The following is a 25,171-nucleotide window of genomic DNA, read 5'->3' as shown; positions in this document are numbered from 1 at the left end:
ATCTTTAAGGAACCTTGTCTTATAATAAAACATGTGTAAAATTAAATAAATTGTCTAAAACGTATACTTTGTATTATTTTATAATTAAATATTCATAATTACTTTTTTTTTTTAAATTAAATAAGTCATTTGACTTAAATTTAATAAACGTAAAATTATTTTAAAAAAATTGATGTTGCAACTTAACGAACGTCTGATACATAATAGAATAAATAAATTTATTTTAAATACTATGCTCCCTTGAAAATTAAAAATGAACAACTAATGCCTTCAGGATGACTTATTATAGAGATACTATAGTTTGTTTTTTGTAATGGTTACGTTATGATTAGTGGATTTTTTTTTATCATTTAAATTACCTTATTATTTTATTATATCAATTAGCTTAATTATATTTGCAAAGGCAATGAATAAAAGGCCATAAGTTTATTTAAAATTCTGGCTCTGGTATTGCATATTGCATGTTAGTGATAACATTTTTGATAAGGAACTTAGTTAATTTAGTGTACACTACTTTTTCTCCTCTAATAGCCTTCCAATATAAGGACGCATCGCGTCGCAGCTTTTCACTTTGGCCACATTCCTGAAACGATAAAAACATTATAATTCCTCACTAATAAAAACTCACATAAAAATATTGAAAACAAGATGATATATGAATATTGACAAAGAAAGATGCTCGTTTTCTCGGGGCATAGAGATTTTTTTCTAAAAATTTAACTGAAAATAAAAAAAATCAAACCACTATCAAAATCGCTGTATCCCGCACACAATAGGGTAGGCAGAGGGAGCCTAGTGCTAAGATACTCCGTTGCCCACTTTCTGCCGAATTCTGGAGGCATTGCGTGTTGAGTGGCAGAACCCAACGCCGCGCTTTGCCTCGACACCAGAGCCAGAGAAAAATTTAAAATATAAATTTTAAATAAATATTTCATCTCCTTGAGTGGGGATCGAACCCACAACCAGTTACACTCTGTGCCCCTGCGCCACGACTGCCTAAAACATATAATTAAATAAAACTAACTTTGCAACCGGATTCATATGTAATAAAACCTAAAGATGAAGACTCTGGGAAGAAATCGTCCGTTTTAGATCTACCAAATAGTTCATCATATTTCGTTTTAACTATCTCATACACCTGGAAGATAACGAACGAAAACTATAATTATTTTATAATCAACCTATTAATTTCACTATTCATTTGTAAAAAAACAATTAAAATATCTTCGGAGATTGCATGTTTTAACTAACTTAGCTGAAAGTTAGTTCAAATATTGAAACTTATTTAAGTGGAAATTGATAAAATGCCATTTAATTTTTTGTATTTTTATAGCTTTACGCTAAACGCCCCATATAGCAGGGTAGGGAAAGGAACCTAGCGTTAATATATTCCATTCCTCATTAAGACACTTCCGTTCACCACTTTCCGCTGAATTTTTGAGGAATTCTTACCAAAGCAAAAAAATGAAAATAATAAATATTTAATAGTCCCAAATAGAAATCTAACCAAAGTCCTCGCGTTTACAGGGCCAGGGCCAGGGCCTTAAATAAATATCTAATAATAAGAATCAAAATAATAATGATTAAGTAGGTCCTAAATAAAAAATAACATTTGAAATATTTGTGTACCATATTGCCTCCTCGCTCGTAAATATCGTACAATAATTCACTAAATTGTTCCTGGTACAGAGCAGCTATCCAGGGCTGCGTGAAATAACCAAACAAATCGCTAATGAGATTCATCTGAAATTACTAATTGAATTTAGCAAAATATTTATCAATTTATATTTTTTGATTGTTTAATGATTTTTTTGCTTGTTGAAAGATTTCTTAGCTTAAAGTGATGTTTTTTTTTTCACGCTGTGTTTCGCGCTGTATCCCACATTTAGCAGGATAGGTAAAATATTCCGCTTTTCCGCGAATTCCGCCACTTTCCGCAGAGTTCTGGAAGCGTAGCATATTCAGTGGCAGAACTTAACGCCGCGCCGTTGCCTTGCCACCAGACCGATAAAATGAAAATATAAAAAATATATTATCGCTCGCGATTTATGTAGAGGCATAATACATATTATATAACTAAAACGGAATCTTTAAAATTACAACTAAATCTTTAAAATACAATAAAATATTTTAACGCCATGTTTATTGGCTTTTATCATTTGATATTTACTACCGCCATTATCTACAACGTTTTTAAGATAAAGTAAAATTGAGAACAAAGTGGGATGGATTTTAATAACTACAATAACTTTTTTTACTAAATAAATTACTAAAATTTAGTCACTTGTAGAAGTAAAGGTATTACTAACATTAAACCTCTTAAGCAAATTATTAAAATATGCTTCATGTTTCCCATACAGTTGACTCAACGTATCACATGAGAAAGACTTCTTGGATAGACAATCTATAGACTCGACGCAATGTAAAGCATTTATTTGCAATCTAAAGTAATTTCGCATTTTGTCCGTTATCAATACATGGCCCTGGAAAAGAAAGTGAAAAATATAAAAAAACAGCTTCTCATAACAGTCGTTTTAAGACACTCCGTTTCTAACTTTCCGCCGAAGTTTTCGAGGCATTGTGTGTTAGTGGCGGAACTTAACGCCGAACTTTTGCCTTGGTGCCACAGCGAAGAAATAAAAACATGCAATGCCTCAAAAATTCGGCAGGATGTGGGGCACACAGTATCTTAGCACCAGGTTCCCCCTGCCTACCCAGCTATACGCGGAATACAGTGCGTAGCTGAAAACAAAAATGATTACATAAAAATCACTGTAGTACCAGTGTATATACATTTATTCATCGCTATTTTAGAATAAATTGCTTTGATATTTCTATTTTCCAGCGATGTCGATAATTGAGTTATTGGCGGCAGTTGGAAAAGTTAATTATAACCCTCTGCAAGATGCACAATATACGTAGAGATTTTTCCAGTAGGTACCATTAATGTAATTAACTGACATGCCATGAAGAGTATGTATCTAAACAACATCGTATGCTACAATCTGAAGGTAGCAGATATTTATGTATTTCGAATTATACGATACATATCATTTATATTTTTTTAAACTTCTCGTATCACCCGCCTTTAGCAACGTAGGTGGAGAGAACAGTGTAAAAACACTCCTATTTCCAACCTCTCACTTCTTTTTCCAAGTGTATAACTAAGCAAACTACTTATGGAAATCAAACCTACGTGATATACCGCTACGCTACGACGGTGCCTGTGGGTTCAATTCCCATTAATTTCATATGCGCGCTCTAGTAACAAAACAAAGTGTAGCTTTAAGTTACACCACTCAACACGCGACGTCTCAAAAATTGTGGAAGAGAGTTTTAACATTAGGTTCCCTCTACCGATGCTCCTATAGCTGGCTGGCCTTTTTATTTTTTCTTAGTGAGCATATATGCCTACAAAAAAAGACACATTTACATACAAACCTGATGAGGTAATACAAGTTGGACAGCCATGGGTATCTCTTTGCCGGGACGGCGCACTTGCATGTAGTGGAGCGGTCCCGGCAACGTGGCGGATTGTACTAGCGGCGAATTGAATTTCATGACTGGTTCCCATCGGCTATTATTATTAATATTATTATTAAATATATACAAAAAATATACTATTAATAACGTACGAGTACTTGAAGCCGTAGTGGCTCAATGGGACGTCTGACTGTAAACACGATGGTTGTAGATTCAATCCCTACTTAAAGGAATATAAGGTTTGCGACGAGTATACTCGTAGAACAGTGTTTTAAAACTATGTTGACTCTATGACATTGAAAAGAGCAACTGTTGAGTTTCTTGCCGGCTCTTCTCAGCAGAACTGCCTTCCGAACCGGTGGTAGCTTTTTGTTCATATGTTCATTCGACGATTCAAAAGTGCTTATTATAAGTTTATTTGAATAAAGAATATTTTGAATTTTGAATTTGAATCGCCTTAGTTATCTCATACGATACGAGAGGGGATGATAGTTAAAGATTTAAATCAACTTTGATTCCCCCAATAAAATATTTTTTAATCTATATAGATACTAATTACTAAATGAAAACTACTCTTCAGCTTAGTTATTATTCTACCAATTCAATGAATTAACTATATAAATGATTATACTTTCATATATTGCAGTTACTTATTTATTAATTACCCCTTGGTCATACTGAAAGAGTGACGTCCTGAACTTGAAACACTTGCTCGAGAACTTCTGTTTTTATTACATGTAAATAGAAAAGAAACATTATCATATATTTGAAGAATAAACTAAAATAAAAACTTCAAGCGAAAAGTAGAATACGGAGTGTGTTATCACTTCTTTATAAAAACTTTCACTTCTTTAAAAAATCTATTGAATTATATATTATACTTTATTCAATTCTTTATTATACTTTAAGAAAAAAAATGTATTTACGTAAGTAAACAAGAGCTGTATCGTTGCATAATCTCCGACGGAACAGTGCCAACGCCGGCTTCTTGCTTCACAAATGGATCTAGCTTTTGCAGTAAAAGCATGGCGAGCTGAAATGTATTACCATTTACTATTATTCGACTGCGTGAGTACTTCACAGGATGAAGAAACTTAAATTAATATCAATGGGTTTTTTTTGTTATAAAAGCTTGATATAATATTAAGTATATATTTTTAACAATGATTTTATATTAAAGTGTATTTTCGACTTAATATCGGCGTTTATGTTTATATTATATTAAAAACAGAGTCAAGTGCGAGTCGGACTCGCCCAGTAAGGGTTTCATACTAAATTAAGGATTGTATGCCAACGGAAACTATAACTTATAAACATTGACAAACTCAATTTTGATGACTGAAATGAACTATAGTTTAGTAAATTTTCACTTTTCGGATTTTTGTCTCTAATTGTATTGTAAGTTATTACTTCGTCACAAGCATCGTAACACAGGATCCCTATAGATTTTGATTAAGCGGCGAATTAGTACAAAATTCAGAAAAACGAGGCACAAATGCTGGTATGCTTTAGTAGACTTAGCAGCTTGATACTTTACAGTGTGCTACCTCCACATGATCACGAGATAAATGGTCCAGACAAACGGACCAATGGATAACAAAGTGGTCCTATAAGAACACCATCTTTTACTTTTGGAGAACGGAATCCTAAAAATATTTTAAAAATTCAGTACAATTTTTTTGGGCGTAGCAATGTACCAGGGCTTAAATTGATATTTTTTTTTACAACACTTTACACATCCAAGCGATCTAACTAACAAAGCTATTCTATTATTTCAGTGCGCTCTACATTTATGAACAAAATTTTAAATTTGTCGCATTGACTCTATTTAACATACAAAAATAAATATTAAATCCATCCACCTATAAATAAATTAATATTATTATTGTGGCATAATTGAACAGCGTGCGAATTTAAGAAAGGTTGTTGTAGGTTCTAATTCTACTCGACTTTGTTAGCGCTGACAAGCAATTGTGATTTAAATTTTAATATCATTTTAATTAAAAAAAAATCTACAAACCGCTTCTCCCACATCTTCTGAAGAATAATATTTATGAAGATATTGCTGTGCGTAGAGCCGTCGGGAGTACTTGGTGCTGGGACCAGCGCCAAAGATGTACGGATCATTGGTCTCGAATAAAGGACCCACTACTAAGCCACCGTCGTAGACCAAGCCGCATTCGTTTATTGCTGTTAAATACGGTAAATGGTTTGTTTGGGTGTAATTCTTGATCATTAGTATGCTATTTAAGCAAATATATTATCTATGTATATATAAAAAAAGTATTTATACATTTGCAGACATTTCTGTACAAAATTTGAAAGGTATCGCAGAAATCAGTATGAGACTATACATACTATTTTTTACTACTTTCCAAAAGAAAATGTTTAGATAATTTAGATATTTGTTAACCTGTCAATTAATTTGTTAATGTTAATTAACTAACCTTATCAAAAAATATAGTATTAGAAACCATTTAAAAAATATAGAATTTTTAACCTTTAAAAGCATTCAAATCAATAGCCTTAATTCCATAATAGAACAAGGCGAAGCACGGCAAGTGTATGGCGTGCAGCGGTGACATCAGCCGCAATACCTCCACTCGGGACTCCTTCAGAGACCAGCTGTGGAAGTAGCACCGTCTGTATGTGGTAATACCCAGCTTTTCTATACTCGCTTGAACTCTTTCATCAATCTAATGAATGATAGAAATAATATATAAGTTTGCTTTGTACAATAAAATATTTATCGATTTAGTCATTGATTAGTTCACATAAATGAAGCATATCATAATTATAAAAAAATATTTTTTTTTTATATACGTATTTAAAATTATGTTTGTAAGTCGAATTATTAGCCTATATATATAACTAACACGGTAGTGATATAACGATGTGTTTGTAATTATAATAACAAATATAAAAATAACAACATTTAACATACCATCCAAGCGTTTCAGTGAGGATAATTCATTTTAGTCTTAATTAAAAATAAAAAATAAATAAATTAGCTTCACGCTGTATCCCGCACACAGCAGGGTAGGCAGAGGGAACTTAGTGTAAAACTCCGTTCCCCACTTTAGAAATATAAATTTAAATACATATTTCATCTCCTCGAGTGGGGATCGAACCCACCACCAGTCGGTTTTATAGTCACACTTTGTGCCCTTGCGCCACTACTAGCCTCACTTAGTCTTACTTATTTTTAAAAAAGTAATGTTAAAATAATAGTTACGGTTTCGTTGTTAAAGCAATTAACCCTCATTTGAGTATTGTCCTCTGGCGGAAAGCACTCCACAAAGGCAATGTATTCTGATTTTACGCCAAGCTCCAATAGACCGGCTATACAACTGTACGCTTCGAGGCAAGCTCCGTATACGACTATTTTATTTTCCGAACATAGGTATCGGTTAGTATTTCCTAAAAAAAAAAAGATTTTTATGAATTTTACACAATACATTGAAAATATTTTTTACATAATATAGAAAATTGAACATCGTCGGCATAGAATGTAAACTTGCTAACAGTCTATTAAGCAACATATAAGGAGTCAAAAAAACTATGAGTATATATTATAAGGTTTTTCAATTTCGACAATTCATTTGGTTTCTCTACTATATGAAACAAAACAAACTTTGATTTTGTATTTTTTACACTCTAAGCAGACGATATATATTATTAAAAGGAAAAATATTATTAATCGTTGACCATTGTTTCATACATATATTTTTTTTATTTAATATAAAATTATGCACTAACTTGCATCCAATATCATTCGCCTAAGTTTCCGAAAACAAGTGTTAGCTTCGTGTAAGCTATTTATTAACATAACATTCTCTGGCAATCCTGATGGCGTTGGAACTCTGTCGGGATGATACTTAGGGTCTGACATTAAAACTCTGTCACACGGTTTCCCCTGTCTAAAATATAAGATGTCTAAATAAAGTCTAAAATAGAGTACCAGCTACAGAAACGAACATAAATATTTTTTGTCAGAAAAATACGAAATCTATATTGAATCAAGTTAATTCACGTTGCAATAGAGAATATTAATCAATATGTTAAATCCATTTAAATACATACAACGATACAGTGAATAATTTTATTCATTTATGATACCAAACAGTTCGTAAGGCTTAAGCTAAGCTTTGCATTTGTACGAGTGATTATAAAAGTAAAGCTAGAAAAAACTTTTAAAATAAAGTTAATAATTAGAAATGTATAAAAATTTAACAAAAAAAAAATATACAAATTCTTTTACGCCGTACATTCCATCATCATAATTTGTAGTCTGTTGTATCGTTAGTTATTAATTTTTTTTATATCCTAAAAAATATCGTCTAGAATAACGTTGTGCCCACACTTTTTTATCATATCATTTATTATCAATATTTTTTTTTGTAACAGATTTTATCTGACTCATTTAATAAATTGAACACAAAAATAAAATATTAAGAAAAAATATATTCAATGCGAAGGTATACCACCTACCTATAAGTAGCTACATCATTCACTCTATCACTTCTTAAAATTATATTAATAGAAAAAATAATAACAGTGAAATTTACTATAAGTATATGTTGCAACACATATATATACTCCGTACTCACTAAATATAAAAATCTTATTGATATAACAATATTTAAAAAAATCTTACTCTATTTCTTTAGCAATTTCAAATGCGTTCTTTAAATAATCAGGATGTTGGAATTGTTGTCCGCATGTTAATATCAACTCGTCATAAAATTTCACCCCACTACCTTTAAGATGTATACATTTTTTCTTCCTACAAAGTTAACTACTGTTATTATTTCTAATTATTATTTTTAATGATAACAGTTTAATGATTGATAATTATTTTTATTAAATTAATGATTACGATTTCGCATTATGTAACATCCATCTTAGTATCATATACATAATTATAACAGCGTTGAGAAGAACAAATGTTTTTTGTTAAAAATATATATTTTTTTATTTTATATATGTAACAGTACAAAATAAAATGTAGGTGGTCTATTCATATATGCATATGAATTTTATGTTTTATATTTTGTAGTTGCGGTACAGTTATCGTTGAAAGAATTCGATTTTATTTTCGTGCAACTGCGTAGGTATGTTACTCAGTAAAACTATTAAAAAGTATCATTTTATATTCAACTATTTTATTTTATTTCTATTATAAAATAAAAACAAAGTCTAATTTAATAAAAAAAAAACCCTAATTCATTACGATGCATTATTTAATTAAAATTTTCCAATTTAACAAAAACAAAGTTCATGATCGTGAAGGTCCTATAGAAAAATGTCAATGTGAAAGTACATATTATAAAATTTATAATATATCGAAATGCTTATAGTACCCACTACTACAAACATATTTTAAAATATATACTACTCAAAACAAAATAAGGGCCACTGCAATTTTCAAGTATATTTATGTTTTACTGGGACTTAGGTATTAGAAAATGATGAAGTTCATTAGCTTTACCATTTTCTAATATAATTAACTTAAAATTTAATTAAAATCGATCCAATAAAATTAACTTAGAATTTTTTCAATTAACTATGCAATTTTGACAAAAAATTCACTGCCGCTCATAAGGCTTTCAACAACTTTTAGCATTTCTAAAGCTTTTTTTTTTGTTGTCTTCAGTATGTGTGTGTCCTCCTCATTTTTGTACACAATCCTGAGGCCTGTAAGGAACACTTTCAATCAGGTTTCGTACAGTTGCTTGACGAATTTGCTCCCAGCTTGATTTCAGCACTTCAATAAGCTGTGGCTCGTTATGTACGGGCCGGTCAGTACTTCGATCGCTTCGTTTGAGTAGATCCCACATGTATTTTATCGGGTTGAGGTCTGGACTGTTGGCAGACCAAGGTAACACCTCAATATCAGCCTCCTCTAGAGCTGTTTTGGTGGCTCGAGCGGTGTGTGCGCGTGCATTGTCGTGCATCAGCTTGAATCTTGCACCAATTCTCTGAGCAAAAGGCACCACATGAGGTCTGATAACCTCTTCAATGTATCGCTGAGCTGTTACAGTGCCTCCGTTTAGGATTATTAGTTCAATTGTACCCGATAGACTGATGCCTCCCCACACCATCACATTGGGACCCCCAAATCTGTCACTTCCTAGGATGCAAGCATCTGAAAATCGCTCACCTTCATGTCTCCAAACACTAATGCGCCTATCATCATTAAAAAATATCACATTACTCTCATCAGTAAACAACACTGTGCTCCAGTCACTTATGTCCCAGGCAAGATATTGCCTTGCATACGCTAATCGGTTTGCACGATGAGCACTTGTTAGTGAAATTCGCAATATTCGTCATCTGGAGAACTGCTGGTCTTCGTGCAACCATTTCCTAATTGTTTAATTACTAACACGGGCACCTGTGACTTGTCGCAAGCGATTTTGTAAGCAGTGAGCGGTGATAAAACGCTCTCTTCGCGCAGTCAAGAGAACATAGCGGTCTTCTTGCGCGGTGGTGGATCTAATTCTGCCTGATACTCGTCTACTGGATGCCGTTCCCCTCTCTTGAAAACGATTCCAAACATTTTGGACCGCTCTTCGTGAATAGCCGAGCTGTAGAGCTACAGAACGCTGTGAATGTCCTTCTTGAATTAAAGTTACAGCTCTGATTATAGTTGGCAAGTCCAGATCTCGTCGAATACGTGGCATAGTATTCGCAAAAGATCAATTAACACGATAGTTAAACATTATTTGAACTGTACACGACTAGTTCCAAACTTTGACTGAATTTAACTATCAACTTAAATAAGGGTAAAATCAAGTGGTTTCAATAAATCTCTAAATCTACCTACTTTTTCAATTTTTTGCTGGCAGTGTACTCAAATAGAACTTGTTAACACTTAAGATGAACGTACCATAAGTATCAACCACTCAAGATTGCATTCATGTGAATAAATTAACCCAAAGTGCAAAAATACGTAGTGGCCCTTATTTTGTTTTGACTAGTATATATATATATATATATACTAGCGGCCCGCTCGCAGTTTCACCGGCGTGAACTATGTTACTATTAATTTCTGTCTCCATGACTACGTCGTAGTGACGTCTATGCAAAATTTGAGACTCCTAGCGTTTGTAGTAACGAAGTTTCATACAAACTTTCGACCCCAAAAACAACCCCTTAGAAGTCGAATATTGCAAATTCCCTTCTTAGCGAGCACCTACGTCTTATAAGTAACTCCTATGCAAAATTTGAGATTCCTAGCACATGTAGTTTCTGAGATTTCGTGATGAGTGAGTGACCTTTCGATTTTATATATATAGATATAAATCACTAAATTATATCAGTCTAAATAAAAATCCCATACAAACCTATCAATTTTAACCACGACAGCGGACATAACGTCGACGTAGTAGTAGAACGGTATACTCTTCAGGTACGCGTCGCTATAACGCCCGTCGCGCGGCGCGCACACTTCGGCCGCGTGCCCCGCGTCCGCGGTCGTGGGCAGCCCATGCTGCGACACCAGCGTTAGGTTCGTGAATGTGAGGTATTTTGATGAGGGACTGTTTGGAGATACACTTGAGTTACTTGTTTTATTGTGGACAGAGAAAACATTGTGTTAAGACACTCACAACGCAGAGTTGAAAAGCAAAATTCAACTCTGCGCTGTGACTACCAGAGCGAGATTGGAAATAAATAAATACAGTCACTCCCCCGAATGGGGATTGAACAGCTATCACGTTTATTATCATACGTTGTTTCACTGCGCCACAAAATCTTTTCAGTTTAGCCAATGTATTTATGTCACTGTTATAATTAGATAAACATTATAATCTAGTTTCATTTGTTAACAGAAAAAAAAATCCCACAAATCAACAACTGTCTCAAATCTAAATAAAAAAAATCATAATATTATTATTAAATAAATAAAATATATAATAACTTCTCACCCTAGAAGTAGAGCTTCTAAAAATGAGAGTCCAGTACGACTTGCACCTACCACGACAATACTGTTGTTCACGTGCACCTTCGGCAGGCTAGTTAATGGACGTTCAATAGACCACAAAGCGAAAGGTATAGCTCTACAATTATTATATATTAATAAAATGATATCGAAACAATTAATTATAATTGTAAATTTGAAATGGATCATGGAATTGGTCATTTAAATTATGTTGATTACTAAGTTCAATGAAGAGGCCATTTTAAAGTATAAATTATTAACAGTTTTTTTTTTTTTTGTATAAATTACTTACAAATTATATTATCTTGAAAAATAATGGTATACACATCGTATTTTAAAAGCACAACCAATTAAATTAATAATATTATATTGAATTCCTTTTAGCTTTTGCCTATCACTTCGCCCCTTTGATCAATTGGAAATAAATGAGGGTTGTGTATTATACAAGTACTCAAGGTAACTCTGCCATGTAGTATATCTAAATAATTAGCATGATGTTATATAGCCTTCTTGGACAAATGACTTATAGAATACAAAACGATTTTTTAATTTAAAACAGTAGTCGCTTTCAACCATCAAACTTTTCATATTTATAATATTAGTAAAAAATTTTATAATAATATTTTAAAAAACCTTACTCACGACTTACATATCTTTAACTATTTTATCTGCATTTTTATTTCCAATATAATTTGGTATAGAACGACGTCGACATACCGGCATCATATGACTCGCCAAAGACATGAGATTTCGGGCGGGACTCTACAAAAGATACAAAAGAGATAAAATTAAATAAAAAACTAAATATTATTTTTAATGTTATTTTCTATTTTATTTTAATTAAGAGAAATAATAAAAAATAACAGTGTTTTGTGTTTCACTCACTTATTTAGTTAGTATTAGTATATTTTCATATATGTTATATTGAAAATGACAAGACTCACTTTATATAAATAATTATATATAATTAGTTCCACTTTAATTTAAACAGTTATTTTGTAAATATAATATTTTATTCTATATATTCGATCTCTCTTGGACACACACTTTTTTAATTAAAATTTGTTTTCGCATAAAATATTACAGTCATTTACAAGAGCTAGTTTTACAACTCTGTTAAGATAAGTTATTAAGTTAATTATGAAAGGATACATTTAGAATATGCCTTTGTAGTGTACAGAAACCAATACCAATTAATATAATATATATAATAAGAAATATAAATTATAATTACCGCATCACCCTTCGCAAACAGTCGACAAACCCAAAACAAACTAGTGTATTTCGTTTGTCGTAATAAATCTCGCAAAAACCATCGTCCGTGAGGTTCCATAATCGGAGACATGACACACGCTAAAATCTGTTAATATTTAAAAAAAATAATAATCAGCTTCACGCTGTATCCTGCACATAGCAGAGCAGGCACAGGGAATCTCCCCTACTTTCTTACTTTCTGCCGAATTCTGGAGACGTGTTGACTGGCAGAACCGACGCCGCGATTAATATTTTAATTGTTCTTAAATATTCTATTGTATTTAATTTGTGTATAAGTTGACTGGTTTATTGGCTAGGTACTTGATTAGAAGATTTTTTTTCTTTTACGCTGAATCCTCCAAAGTAGGAGAGGCAGAGAGAATCTAGAATCAAAACACTCCGTGTTGCGTGTTGAGCGGCGGAACTTAACGCCGCACTTAGTCTTGTCAGATTCAAAAAATTAAGATTCCCCAGTAGGGATTGAAATGATAGCTATCGTGCTTATAGTCAGACACACCATTATACCACTTTAGTCTTATACATGAAATAACTTATAAATAAAATATTAAATATTTGCTAATTATTTCACTCTAAATAAAATTTCGTTATTTTGTAAGGAAATCTTACAGATGCATCCGTTCCAGCTCTTCTAGGTTCAATATCCAAATCATACTGAGTTCTTATTGACGTCGCGTCTTCTAAAGGGCTAAAATTATCCAAATATTATAAAAGCATAGCGTTGCTTATAACAATATATGGTGTATTAAAAGGTAAGTATACTTTTATAGTAATTGAATATTTATTTATTGTTTCAACTTTGGATTTTATTCCGCTTAGTAGAGCAGAGGGAACCTATTATCAAGACATTAGTTCTTCACTTTCCGCCAAACTTCGAGGTATTTAGTATCAAGTAGCGGAAAATGTAAAAAATCTTTCCCCTGAATGTAGATCGCACCTTTAAGAGTTAATTAGAAATATTTGCAATATGTTTTCAAGTAAATACGATATTGATTGTTGGTACCTATTTAAAGTATGTATTTTTCCAAATGGAAAAACCTACTTCAAAGACACTGAAGAAATTTCACGCTGTATCCCACATACAGTGGGGTCGGCAGAGGGAACCTAGTGTCAAGACACTCGATTCCCCACTTTCTGCCGAATTCTGGAGGCCTTGCATGTTGAGTGGTAGAACTGAATGACGCGCTTTGCCTCGATACCAGAGCGGAGAAATGGAAATATAAACGTTAATAAATATTTCAATTCCTCGAGTGGGGATCGAATCCACAACCGTCGCGGTACAGTCACACCCTTATGCCGCTGCGCCACGATGGCCTCAATATATTATTTAATATTGAAAATCATTTTTACCCAATAACAGCTACTCCAATAGGTAGATTCTGGCTAAGCAATACAAAGGGGATCAGCGACGCCGAATGAAAGCTATTCTCCACTAGATCCAGTAGATCGTTAATTCTGGGCGCGTGTTCTAATACCTTTTGTAAATGCGGTATATCGTAAACTTCCGCGTTTCGAACTCTGACGTCTCTAAAATTTTACGATCAACAAAAAAAATACACTTAATAGGTAATACAAATTAAAAGAACATGGCGTAGATACGTATAGATCAAAGTATTATGAAATTATTATCTATTAATATTGATATTTATATATTAAAAAAGTGAAGTAAATAACCAAATATTTTTAAGTTCTAATAAGACAAAAACTTTATCCTACATATGCGTGCACATGTTGGGTGCATGCAACCAAATCGATTAAATATATATAATAACTAGCAGCCCGCTCGCGGTTTCACCCGCGTGAACTATGTTATTATTAATTTCTGTCTCCATAACTACGTCCTAGTGACGTCTATGCAAAACTATGACTTCTAGCATTTGTAGTAACGAAATTTCATACAAACTTTCGACCCCAAAAACAACCTCTTAGAAGTCGAATATTGCAAATTCCCGTCTTAGTGAGCACCTACGTCCTATAAGTAACTCCTATGCAAAATTTGAAATTCCTAGCACATGTAGTTTCTGAGATTTCGTGATGAGTGAGTGACCTTTCGATTTTATATATATATGTCGGAGTTGGGTGGATCTCTCTCGCACATAGTTTTGAGTGCCCGGTCTACTGTGGGCTTCAGTGGATAATGTTGGCACGAATAAACATAATTTGTGATATTACGAATTAATTACAACACCGTAACCAATTCACAAGAAAGCAGCTATCGCTATCCCAGTAGGTAGATACACAGCACGGAACGCGGGACAGTTTCAGTGCCGTCTGCACCGGCCGACCGCCAAACACAAAGTGAGTCGATGTCCGTCGGCCACGCTTCGACTCGCCCCTTCCATACCAATGCATAACACTAACTCTGTCGAGCGCCAACAGATGGCGCTGGCGTTCCGGAACCACCTCAGTACTACAAATTCCGACACGGCCATCCTGCTAGCACACGTCCTCGTGTGTTGGTTAGCCTAGAAGAAAAAGCTACAACAGTACCTCGTACCGCTCGGCCAACCTACACCAGAACCTTACCAACCAACTTCCAGAACCGTACACCAGAACTGTACGCTAAGAATTGTACACTAGAACTGGATACTTAAACCGTACACTAGAATTGTACACTAGAATCGTACACTTAGAACTTTACACCAGACCTTTATATCAGAACCTCATACCCAGAACCTTATACCAGAACCTTATACCAGGACCGTACACCAGATCCTTACACCAGGACCTTACACCAGGACCTTACACCAGGACCTTACACCAGGACCTTACACCAGGACCTTACACCAGGACCTTACACCAGGACCTTACACCAGGACCTTACACCAGGACCTTACACCAGGACCTTACACCAGGACCTTACACCAGGACCATACACCAGGACCTTACACCAGGACCTTATACCACAACTTTAGACCACAAATTTATACCACAACTTTATACCAGAACAACTTGACACTAGAACAACTCGACACCAGAACAACTCGACACCAGATCAACTCGACACTAGATCAACTCGATACCAGATCAACTCGACACTACAACTTGACACTAATCTGGATCATAATTGTAACTAATCACTACACAAATACCACAGCCATGTACCATCGACATCATCATAACCAAAACTTCACTTTACTTTACTTCACTTTACTTCAGCAACAAGTTACAACCAAATTAACAGAAACCTCCGAGTATACACCTCTAACGCCACGGCTCTCCAGCCAAACAGCAATCACATTGCTCTCTCACATCTCAATACGCATATCCATCAAGTGGATCGCCCGTGTACGTCACCTCTGCGACAACACGCTACGGTCTCTACAGACCACGACCTCAGTACGGTCGAAAACCTCTCAATACGCATATCCACCGCGTGGATAGCCCGTGTATGTCACACCTGCGACAACACGCTACGGTCTCTACAGACCACGACCTCCGCCAGAGTTAAACGCACACCGCGCACCCACGGACTACTTGAGTTGCCCCAAGAGATACCGATTTCTACCGGGCTACGACTACGAAATAACTACTGGTACGGTCGAACACATTACGGCCGATAGAACCATTTACTCGAGTCTCTCCAACTACTTAAACTACAACGTCATTATCATCAACAACATCATAAATTACACATTGATTTCGTCGGGTACATGACTTGCTGGCATTTTCCTCAACCTATCGTGAGCAAACTTGTACGTTACAAGACGTTTACAATTTACAGAACCAAAACTTTGACAACCTTAAATGAACCTTTAAATTTTGAATCGAATTTTCACACTTATTAACTTTACAATATTAACAATACGCCAACAGAAAACTTCCTAACTTTCGTTTTTGTCATATCAAAACGGGACCTATCATATTCCGCACACTTCGTAATAATGTCTGATGCTACTTAACGAATTTCGTCAATGTCAACGTCAGTCTATACCGCACTACTACACATCAATGATACAAGTCAAAGACACACATCAATGATACCGGTATCAGACTTTACCTTTTAAAAGTTACCGGTTCATCGCACAATTTATCGCGAGTTGTACTCTCCTATACTCTTGTCACAACCTATTATGGCTAGTGTCAAACACCGTCAACATGGACTTTAACACACTCCTGACGCGCCTTACTTGCCCGTAAGCACATGGTAAACCCGCCGCCATGAGATACCAACCAATGTCTACTAGTGACACCACCACCAGTGAAACATATTCCCTGGTCAGCAATGATGCGGGTTGGAGCTCCAAACAAAGCCACAAGTCATCTCGTGAACACTCCAAGAGTCAATGCCTGCCGCATGAAACAAAAAAAACATACTTCGCGAACGCGCCTGTCAGAATGAAAATGTACTCTTTCTTATCGTTTCACTGCTGAGCCTACCCGCCACGTCTAAACGAACCGTATGGCACGGCATCATTACCTTAGGGATCAGATGCAGCCCAGCTTGAACCCTGCCCGAGTGAGATTTCGCGACCCTACAAGCAACGCAGTCATCCACAAATTTTCCAGCACACCATGACCGGAAACCAGCAAAAGTCAAAATGCTGTTCAATAGTCCCCTCAGCCTCGAGACGAACAACAGGTTCAAAACTGACGGAAATAGGAAGCTAATCCGACGAACTGCCACAACTTAATCACAGTCTCCGGAGGCGATAGAGACCTGACTAGCCTCCACTTCAAACCCCAAGTACACCACCCTCGTCCTAAAGAAGGAACACTTCACTAGGTTCAAAGAGAAACCAGCCCCTGTCACAGCTTCTAACACTGCATTAAGTCCTCCCATACTCGATCCCTAAATCGGGAGAGACAATCAAAATACACCACCACACAATCGCGAACCAAATCACCCAACGCGCTCATAATTGTCCTCTGAAAAACCAAAATTGAACTCTTCAGTCTAAGGCATAGTCAAGAATTCAAACTGCCCTTCAGCCGTTATGAAAGCAGTACTCTCTATAGAATTTTCGTTTACTGTGATCAAATGAAAACCACTTGCGCCATCGAGTTTCAAGAAATAATTAGCACCCTGAAAACGTAAAATTTGATCGGTAATCAATGGAAGCGGATAACTGTCCGGAATGGTATCATTGTTAAGCTCACTATAGTCAATACAGATACGATCTGAATCGTCATACTTCTTTACTAATAAAGCCGGACTTTCAAAAGGAGAACAGCTCGACCTAACGATGTTCACGTGTAACCGTTCCTTTACTCTGTTGCGTATAACGCTACGTTCATCCGCCGACATTCTATATGAACACCGCTGTACTGTGCGATTCGAACCAATTCGAACATTCGAACCAATACTAGAGTCGTTGGAAAACCAACTATGTAAAATTCTGAATATCGACCTAAGGATTCTAAAAGTTTCAGTATGTCACTACCAATAATATCAGCCGAGATGTCAGTCAAAGTCAACTCACTCACACTATCATTATTAACTGAATTTACATAGAGATTGCTGTCAAACTAAATGTCAGCCACAGTCATGTTTACAGGAAAACGCTGACTTAAAATCTCGCGACAACAATATCTCAACAAGGCAATCGTTAATACTACACAACACAGAATTTGTCCGGTACTGTATACTCGTGTTTGACCAATGCCGGTCATAGTAACAACATTACTAAACCATCGACCACTAAATTTAACAGAAAAACTTTCAACTAACGAGAATTCAGCACTAGAATCGTAAACAAAACAAATCAGTTCACCTTTGTCCTGTACCCTACCCTTTGGAGGTTGGACACTGCATATGTCTACACGCCGCTCCGTCCACACACTGCTCACCGCGCGCTGCGCCGTTCCCGCTGCCGTCGCTTGGCCCGCCGCCGCCTACGCTCGTACACCAGATGGCGATATGACCCAGTTTGCCACACTTGAAGCACACTAAAGGCCTCGCTGCCGGCTGCTGCACCGCTTGACTCGACGTTGAAGATACAGGTGTTCGTACCGTCGCATCGATAGGCTTGCTTCATTCCGCTCACTTATGGCCAGCCATTTTTCCGCAGCTCATACACTTCAGTGTCGTAAACGCTATACGTTAAAGCGGGTCAGACTGTGATATGTGAACGAGTACAATAGCCACAGCAACCTCTTCTTTGTCCACGTCCTTCTAGTGATTTGTGAGGGTGGTAGCCTGTCATACTCTCATATGCTATTTGAGACAGCCACGTAGATGCTTCACCTTCCTGTGCCTTACTTATAGCAAGCTCGAGTTGACCGCCACTCGAGGGTTTTGCGAAAAGCACAAGTCAGCCGTTGCGCACAACCATCTGCGTCCGTGTCTTCTTTGTCAGGATCATAAGTGGATAACCACATATACCTCCCTGAATTAACCTCGGTGTATACAGGGCTTCGAACATAGCACGCCAGTGGTTATCTCCATTGTTCTCTGTGCCGACACCGATCGCACTTCTGATGTCGGAGTTGGGTGGATCTCTCTCGCACATAGTTTTGAGTACCCGGTCTACTGTGGGCTTCAGTGGATAATGTTGGCACGAATAAACATAATTTGTGATATTACGAATTAATTACAACACCGTAACCAATTCACAAGAAAGCAGCTATCGCTATCCCAGTAGGTAGATACACAGCACGGAACGCGGGACAGTTTCAGTGCCGTCTGCACCGGCCGACCGCCAAACACAAAGTGAGTCGATGTCCGTCGGCCACGCTTCGACTCGCCCCTTCCATACCAATGCATAACACTAACTCTGTCGAGCGCCAACAGATGGCGCTGGCGTTCCGGAACCACCTCAGTACTACAAATTCCGACATATAGATATCGATTTAATTTTTTTATGTTTATTTAAATAACATATACCCCTCTAGGTCTAAACAACGCTTTGAAAATTGCTTTTGCTTTGCATTTAGACAAGAAATGGCGAAATTTTTATTAATTATCTTACTTTTGTTTACATTATACACAACTTACCCTCTGACAGAGTTGATATGTGCTACATATAAAGTTTCATTGATAAATCGCATGCGAAAACTAAAAGGGGTAACCAGCTGAAAGGAAATTTACGTTTCTCTATAAATATTTTACAATGTTTAGGTAAAAATGTAAAAAAAATAGTAAATATATACCGTAAAATGTTCTAAAAGTGGGAAGCACGTATGGCTGGAGGGAAGGCACATAACACAATAGTCTTTATCGGGGAACAGCTCATAAGCTGCTTCAAGCATGTCGAAACCATATCTAAATAAAATTGTAACGTTAATATAACTACGAGGCCAGTCGTGGAGCAAGGGCTCAAGTGTGTGACCCCAAGAAGTGGGTTCGATTTCCACTCGAGGTAAATAAATATTCTTCGCTCTGGTGTCGAGATATCTGGTGTCAAGCGTGGCATTGAGTTCCGTAGCTCAAAACCAATGCCTCCCGAGTTGTGAGGAATATGGGGAGCGGCTCTCTCTGCCTCCCCTGCTACTTGTAGGGTACAGAGTGAAACTTAAAAAACAACATAACTAATACAATATTATATTTATTTTTTTACAGCTTTTGCAGCATAAATATATTCACTCTGTGAATTAGAAAAGTAAATCGACGCTCTTCGTGCGACGATTTTTATGTCAATTTGAGACATAGCGTGTTGACTTGTAGGTCTTTATCCGAAGTATTACATAACAATTTTAAAGCTTAATAAAATAACGTCAACCTTTTTACCAAACTAGGAAAAGAGAAATATTGAGAAACGCTTAAAAATACTAACATAGCGGGACTCGAACTCGCGTGGGGGAATGGGGCCGTTTCTGTATATTTTGTATACACCTACATATAAACTTACCTTTCATCATAATCTGGATGCATAGCGAACATTTCAAGAAGGAAAGCATTCGGGCGCCCCGAGTAGCGAGTAGGCTCACGCGGCTTGCCTTGTGTACTTATAAACGTTCCACTTGCGTTAGCTATGACAGTTACGAAAGAAATAATTGCTTTTGAAGTACACCTTTACTTACTTTCTTTCTTTATTGTAATCATAAAATAAATAAAAGTAATATGTGGTGCCGATTGGAGGAACTCAACGCCGCGCTGTGCCAGTGTTGCCAGAGCGAGGAAATGAAAATATTGAATATTTCATTCACTCATTCCGTTGAATATTGATTCATTCATCCGAGTGGGAATTGAACACAAAACCGTCGCGGTTCCTGTGCCACCGGGCTTCAATTTAATATTATGCAAGGAGTTTGATTTCTTATACAAAGTTTGGTTATAGTAATACATCAATATAAATATTTGGAAAATTTCACTCACAAAGTTTCTTAGGAGTCCAATTGTCAATATACTTATTGTCATAAGCCGACTCTTTTTCATCTAGTCTAAAATCTTCAGGGTATCTAAAATAAGGCGTAAACACAGTGTAATGTACAACCGACTAATTATTGAAGTAGGTCTAACAGACCTACTCGTATCTTATTATTCGTACTCGTAAATATAAGATGTAATTTGGATTGTCAATGTAGAGGGAAGTAATTTTTGTATTATATCTTAACAATTTTAAAGTGTTATTTCACACTTAGTAAAGAAAAATAGTTGTTACGAAAACGTATAAAAATTTGTTGGGCTCGGTTCGGTTGGACGATTTCACACTACGTTGAAATGTTTATACTTTTTCTTAATAAGTATTAATCTATGATTTTTTTCAAACAGTGTAAATGTGGGAAAAGGGAAATATTTTATTTTGTTGAATAAGTTCCAAGCTAATTAAATAATCTAAAATTTCAAAAATCTGAGGTAAAAATAACATTGCTAACTTTTGTTTTTTCAATAGATCTTCACTAGTAAACAAGCGTGGCAACCTTAATAAATCTTTATCAATATTAACAATATCATATTCTAGTTCATCTTCATCTTCTTCTAACAGATTTAAAATATCTAACTGAGAAGAAGACCTGACCCTGTCTGGTTCTTTATGGACTTCTTTAAATTCATCTTCTTCGAAAACCCACGTAACCTGATTCATGAAATTTATAAGTTTTTCCCTTTTTTTGGCTTCGCGGTGTAGGTATCCCGCAGACAGCAGGATAGGCAGAGGGAACCTAGACTAAGACACTCTGTTCTCCATTTTCCACAAAATGAAAATAATTAATATATCAAAATCCTCGAGAAGGAATCGAACCCACAACCTGTGGCATTTACAATCACACTTTATGCCCCTACGTCACGCACGACACGAAGTTTTTTGTTCACGAAATCAAAATATTCTGGACACAGCAGGGTAGGCAGGCTAGTGTTAAGAAACTCCGTTCCCCAATTTTCCGCCGAATTCGGAAGTCTTTTTTTTTTCGTTAAAATTTATATAACTGACAGTAAAAGAAGAATGTTTGAAAATATAATAAATACTTACATAATATAGTCAAATACTTAATTATTTACGATAAACTTTGCTGAAAAATTATATAATTTACCCTTGATTTCATATCCTTTGGAATTAGCTCCTCTACATTCGTTTCAAGAAGTGATTCAAATTCACGATTAGTTGGAACCACACTGTTTATTTTAAAAATTAAAAATTATTTTAATATAAACATTTACTCTTTATAAAAAAAAGAACTTGCGTTTATTGAACGAACTTGACTTAACCTAAATAACTATTAAATCTTTTAAGTAAAATCCATTAAAAGAATCTTAACAATGACCTAAATAAAAATTATCTATATTATCTATTAAAATACCTTATCACAGAATCTCGATCTCTAGGCGTAGGCAGAATATCGATATGTCTCAAGCCGGCGAAAGGCGACAACTCATAGTTCTCCTCCAATGCCTCGTAATTTATTTGCGTATTAAGACACATGACACCAACCGCTAACTCCTTGTGCTACTTGTAAATAGTGTGAAAAATTATACATACAAGCCAATACTTAAGCATATTATCTATATATATAAAAGGACTTGTCCTCACTGACTGAGGTAAGACGCACGCACAGCCGTAACTGCTGTGCGTACAAACGTGGAATTTGGCCAGATGTTTACTTTTGTAATCTGGACATCCACTAAGGGATTTTGAAAAATTTCAACCCTAAAAGGGCGAAATAGGGGTATTTTTATAAAATTAGAAACTTAGACTCTTAAAAGTATTTAATTGAACACGTGTTTCATCGTTTTCTAGAATTCTCCCCCTAAGGGTGCAAATAAGGTGTTGAAAGTTTGTATGGAAAAATCTTTAAATGGCCACCGAATTTTATAAAATTTGAAACTTAGACTCTTAAAAGTATTTAATTGAACACATGTTTCATGTTTACTAGAATTCACCCCTAAGGGTCCAAATAAGCAGGCGAAGCCGCGCGCGCCCACTAGTATTATATATACATATTATATAACGCCATCGTAGTGCAGAAGCACATGCGTGCCTGTAACCGCGACAGGTGGTGGGTTCGAACTCCCCACGAGGAAATTAAATATTTAAAATTTTTACGTCTACGCTCTGGTGTAAAGGCGGAATTTCTGGTTTCGTATTCAGCGGAAATTGGGATCTGAACACTAAGCTTCCTCTGCTTACATTGTGTTGCCCATTTATACTACGCATTCATTACTCAACATGTCATTTATATTGGACGTGCTGCGAGCTACGTATCAACTTACGATAGCCAATGTACAAACCTAATCCACAATCTATAAAACCTCTACAAAATTTGAATCTACTACCTATATGACTAATATGCTATTAGGTATCGGATTTCCTTGTATTAATATCAAAAAATTCTAACGTGACAAAAGAAAAGCAAACCTCACACACAAGAAGAACACGCTCGGACTCCGGGTGACGCGATATTAATTCGCTGACGTAAAACTCGCCATAGAGCTCGCGAAGGCGGACCGAATGGCGCTCTATTATTGGCACTATATCATCGTTGTCTTCTTCGCTACAGTACAAATAATATCTATATACAAAAAGGCAATATTTTCTTTATATATAATTTAAGAAGTTTTCAGTACATATATTTTTTCTAAAGAGAGAGACAGACACTATTGAGACATCACATTAAACCCACTATTTCATTGACTGCATCCATATCTTATATTGTTATACAATTTAAAAGTTTTTAGGTAAATTTCGATTATTCTATTAATAAAAATGCTTACACAGCTCTCCGTATCCTTAGTCTTGGGCTAACATCTTTACGATCAGCTACCCACAAGCCAGGCAACTGGTCACCAGACATTCCTCGTTCTAATACTTGCATACGTTTAAAGGAGGTTTCTGCACGGGACTGACCTGGCACTAGAACTATTTTAAATATATGTGTTAAGACACTCCGTTCCCCGCTTTCCCACGATTTTTTTGCAGCCATTGAGTGTTGAGTGGCAGAACTCTACGCAGGGCTTTTGCTTTCAAAGCGAAGAAAATGAAGATATTAATAAATAATAATCCCATCGACCCCACATCCGTCCGTTACAGTCACACCCATGGGCTCCTATGCCACGACGCTAAAAATAGCTATGAAAAGGTTTATTTTCATTATAAACTTATTTTATTAAAACTAAGTAATACCTTGTCACTTGTTAGTAAGTAAGTAACAACTAACTAGAACTTACGTTGATGGTTAAGTAACATTTTCATCATTCCAATAAATTGTAAGTATGGATCATGCATGAAAACAGATTTCAACATGCTGTCGACGACGTCACGTCCGTAAATGACGTTCCAACACATCATATGTATAAAGATAGTGTTCCTTGCGTTCATTTCTATCGCCCTAAAATGATATAATTTACTTAAAATAAAAAATATATGCAATTTTATATTCAAAATTATATTAATATTTACTTTAGATATTTTTTGTAATGAATTTCTTTTTAAATTTGACATGAATGATTTTTTTTTAATTTGTAACATAAATTAACATACTTATACTTGCTCCAGACGAAATCTACCCACGCAGCTGGGTTAACGGAAGGTACTAGTGGAAAATCCTTCAAAGCTATAAAACCTACTATTGTTTCATTTACATCAAGTTGACATATAGAAAGTATACACGTTTCCCTGAAAAGAAAAAATACAAGAAATCTGAATAAGCTTTACATTTGTCCGTAATGTTTATATCCATCTTAGTCTTACTTTAAGATTGTGTAAACTTCTAAGAACTATTAAAAAAATATATCAGGGAATGCGCCATAAAGAGCGAAACAACAAAAAAACCAATAAAATTTTATGTGCAATATAAACAATTAAGATATCAATTCAAAATCGTATAAACCTTACAATAAATAAACGATATCATTTGGTACATCTATACGAAAGTTCAAGGCCATGGATTCCGTAATTAGATTAATTATAGCTGGCACATCATCTATCTCAGCGAGGCGTAGCCGCCCCAAAGGGACATTTCTCAAACTTCTTGATGCCATAAGTAATTATTGTTTTTACTGTTTTTCTTTAGAACGAAACACCAAACTATACCAACTAAGAAAGTCAAGCTGACATCTAGAATTTTAAAAGCAAAAACAATGTCTCGAATGAAGAA

The 25,171-nt window shown here is 35.5% G+C and overlaps 1 protein-coding gene across 1 annotated transcript; it reads right to left on the bottom strand.

Moving 5' to 3' along the window:
- Nucleotides 1-413: 413 nt before the first annotated feature.
- On the bottom strand, nt 414-25,170 carry LOC146530977 (cilia- and flagella-associated protein 61-like). Its single transcript, XM_085199536.1, has 30 exons — nt 24,910-25,170; nt 24,556-24,690; nt 24,243-24,403; nt 23,790-23,934; nt 23,434-23,569; nt 22,379-22,524; nt 22,080-22,193; nt 21,352-21,742; nt 20,958-21,078; nt 20,491-20,611; nt 19,793-19,904; nt 19,638-19,714; nt 14,051-14,227; nt 13,310-13,388; nt 12,663-12,788; nt 12,078-12,190; nt 11,415-11,546; nt 10,833-11,027; nt 8,141-8,269; nt 7,243-7,403; nt 6,719-6,903; nt 5,984-6,179; nt 5,504-5,673; nt 4,410-4,516; nt 4,149-4,205; nt 3,442-3,577; nt 2,310-2,483; nt 1,630-1,743; nt 1,025-1,138; nt 414-583 (listed from the first exon to the last, which is right to left on the bottom strand). Exons 1-30 carry the CDS (start codon nt 25,053-25,055, stop codon nt 431-433), a joined length of 4,323 nt encoding a protein of 1,440 aa, XP_085055662.1. The 5' UTR covers nt 25,056-25,170; the 3' UTR covers nt 414-430.
- Nucleotide 25,171: the final 1 nt, after the last annotated feature.

The sequence above is a fragment of the Heliconius melpomene genome, chromosome 16 (genome assembly GCF_056956725.1).
Source record: "Heliconius melpomene rosina isolate 202511_hmr_F chromosome 16, ASM5695672v1, whole genome shotgun sequence".
In the NCBI taxonomy this organism is placed as follows: domain Eukaryota; kingdom Metazoa; phylum Arthropoda; class Insecta; order Lepidoptera; family Nymphalidae; genus Heliconius; species Heliconius melpomene.
Note: the sequence above shows the minus strand (reverse complement) of the source record. Positions and strands in the feature narration are given on the sequence as shown.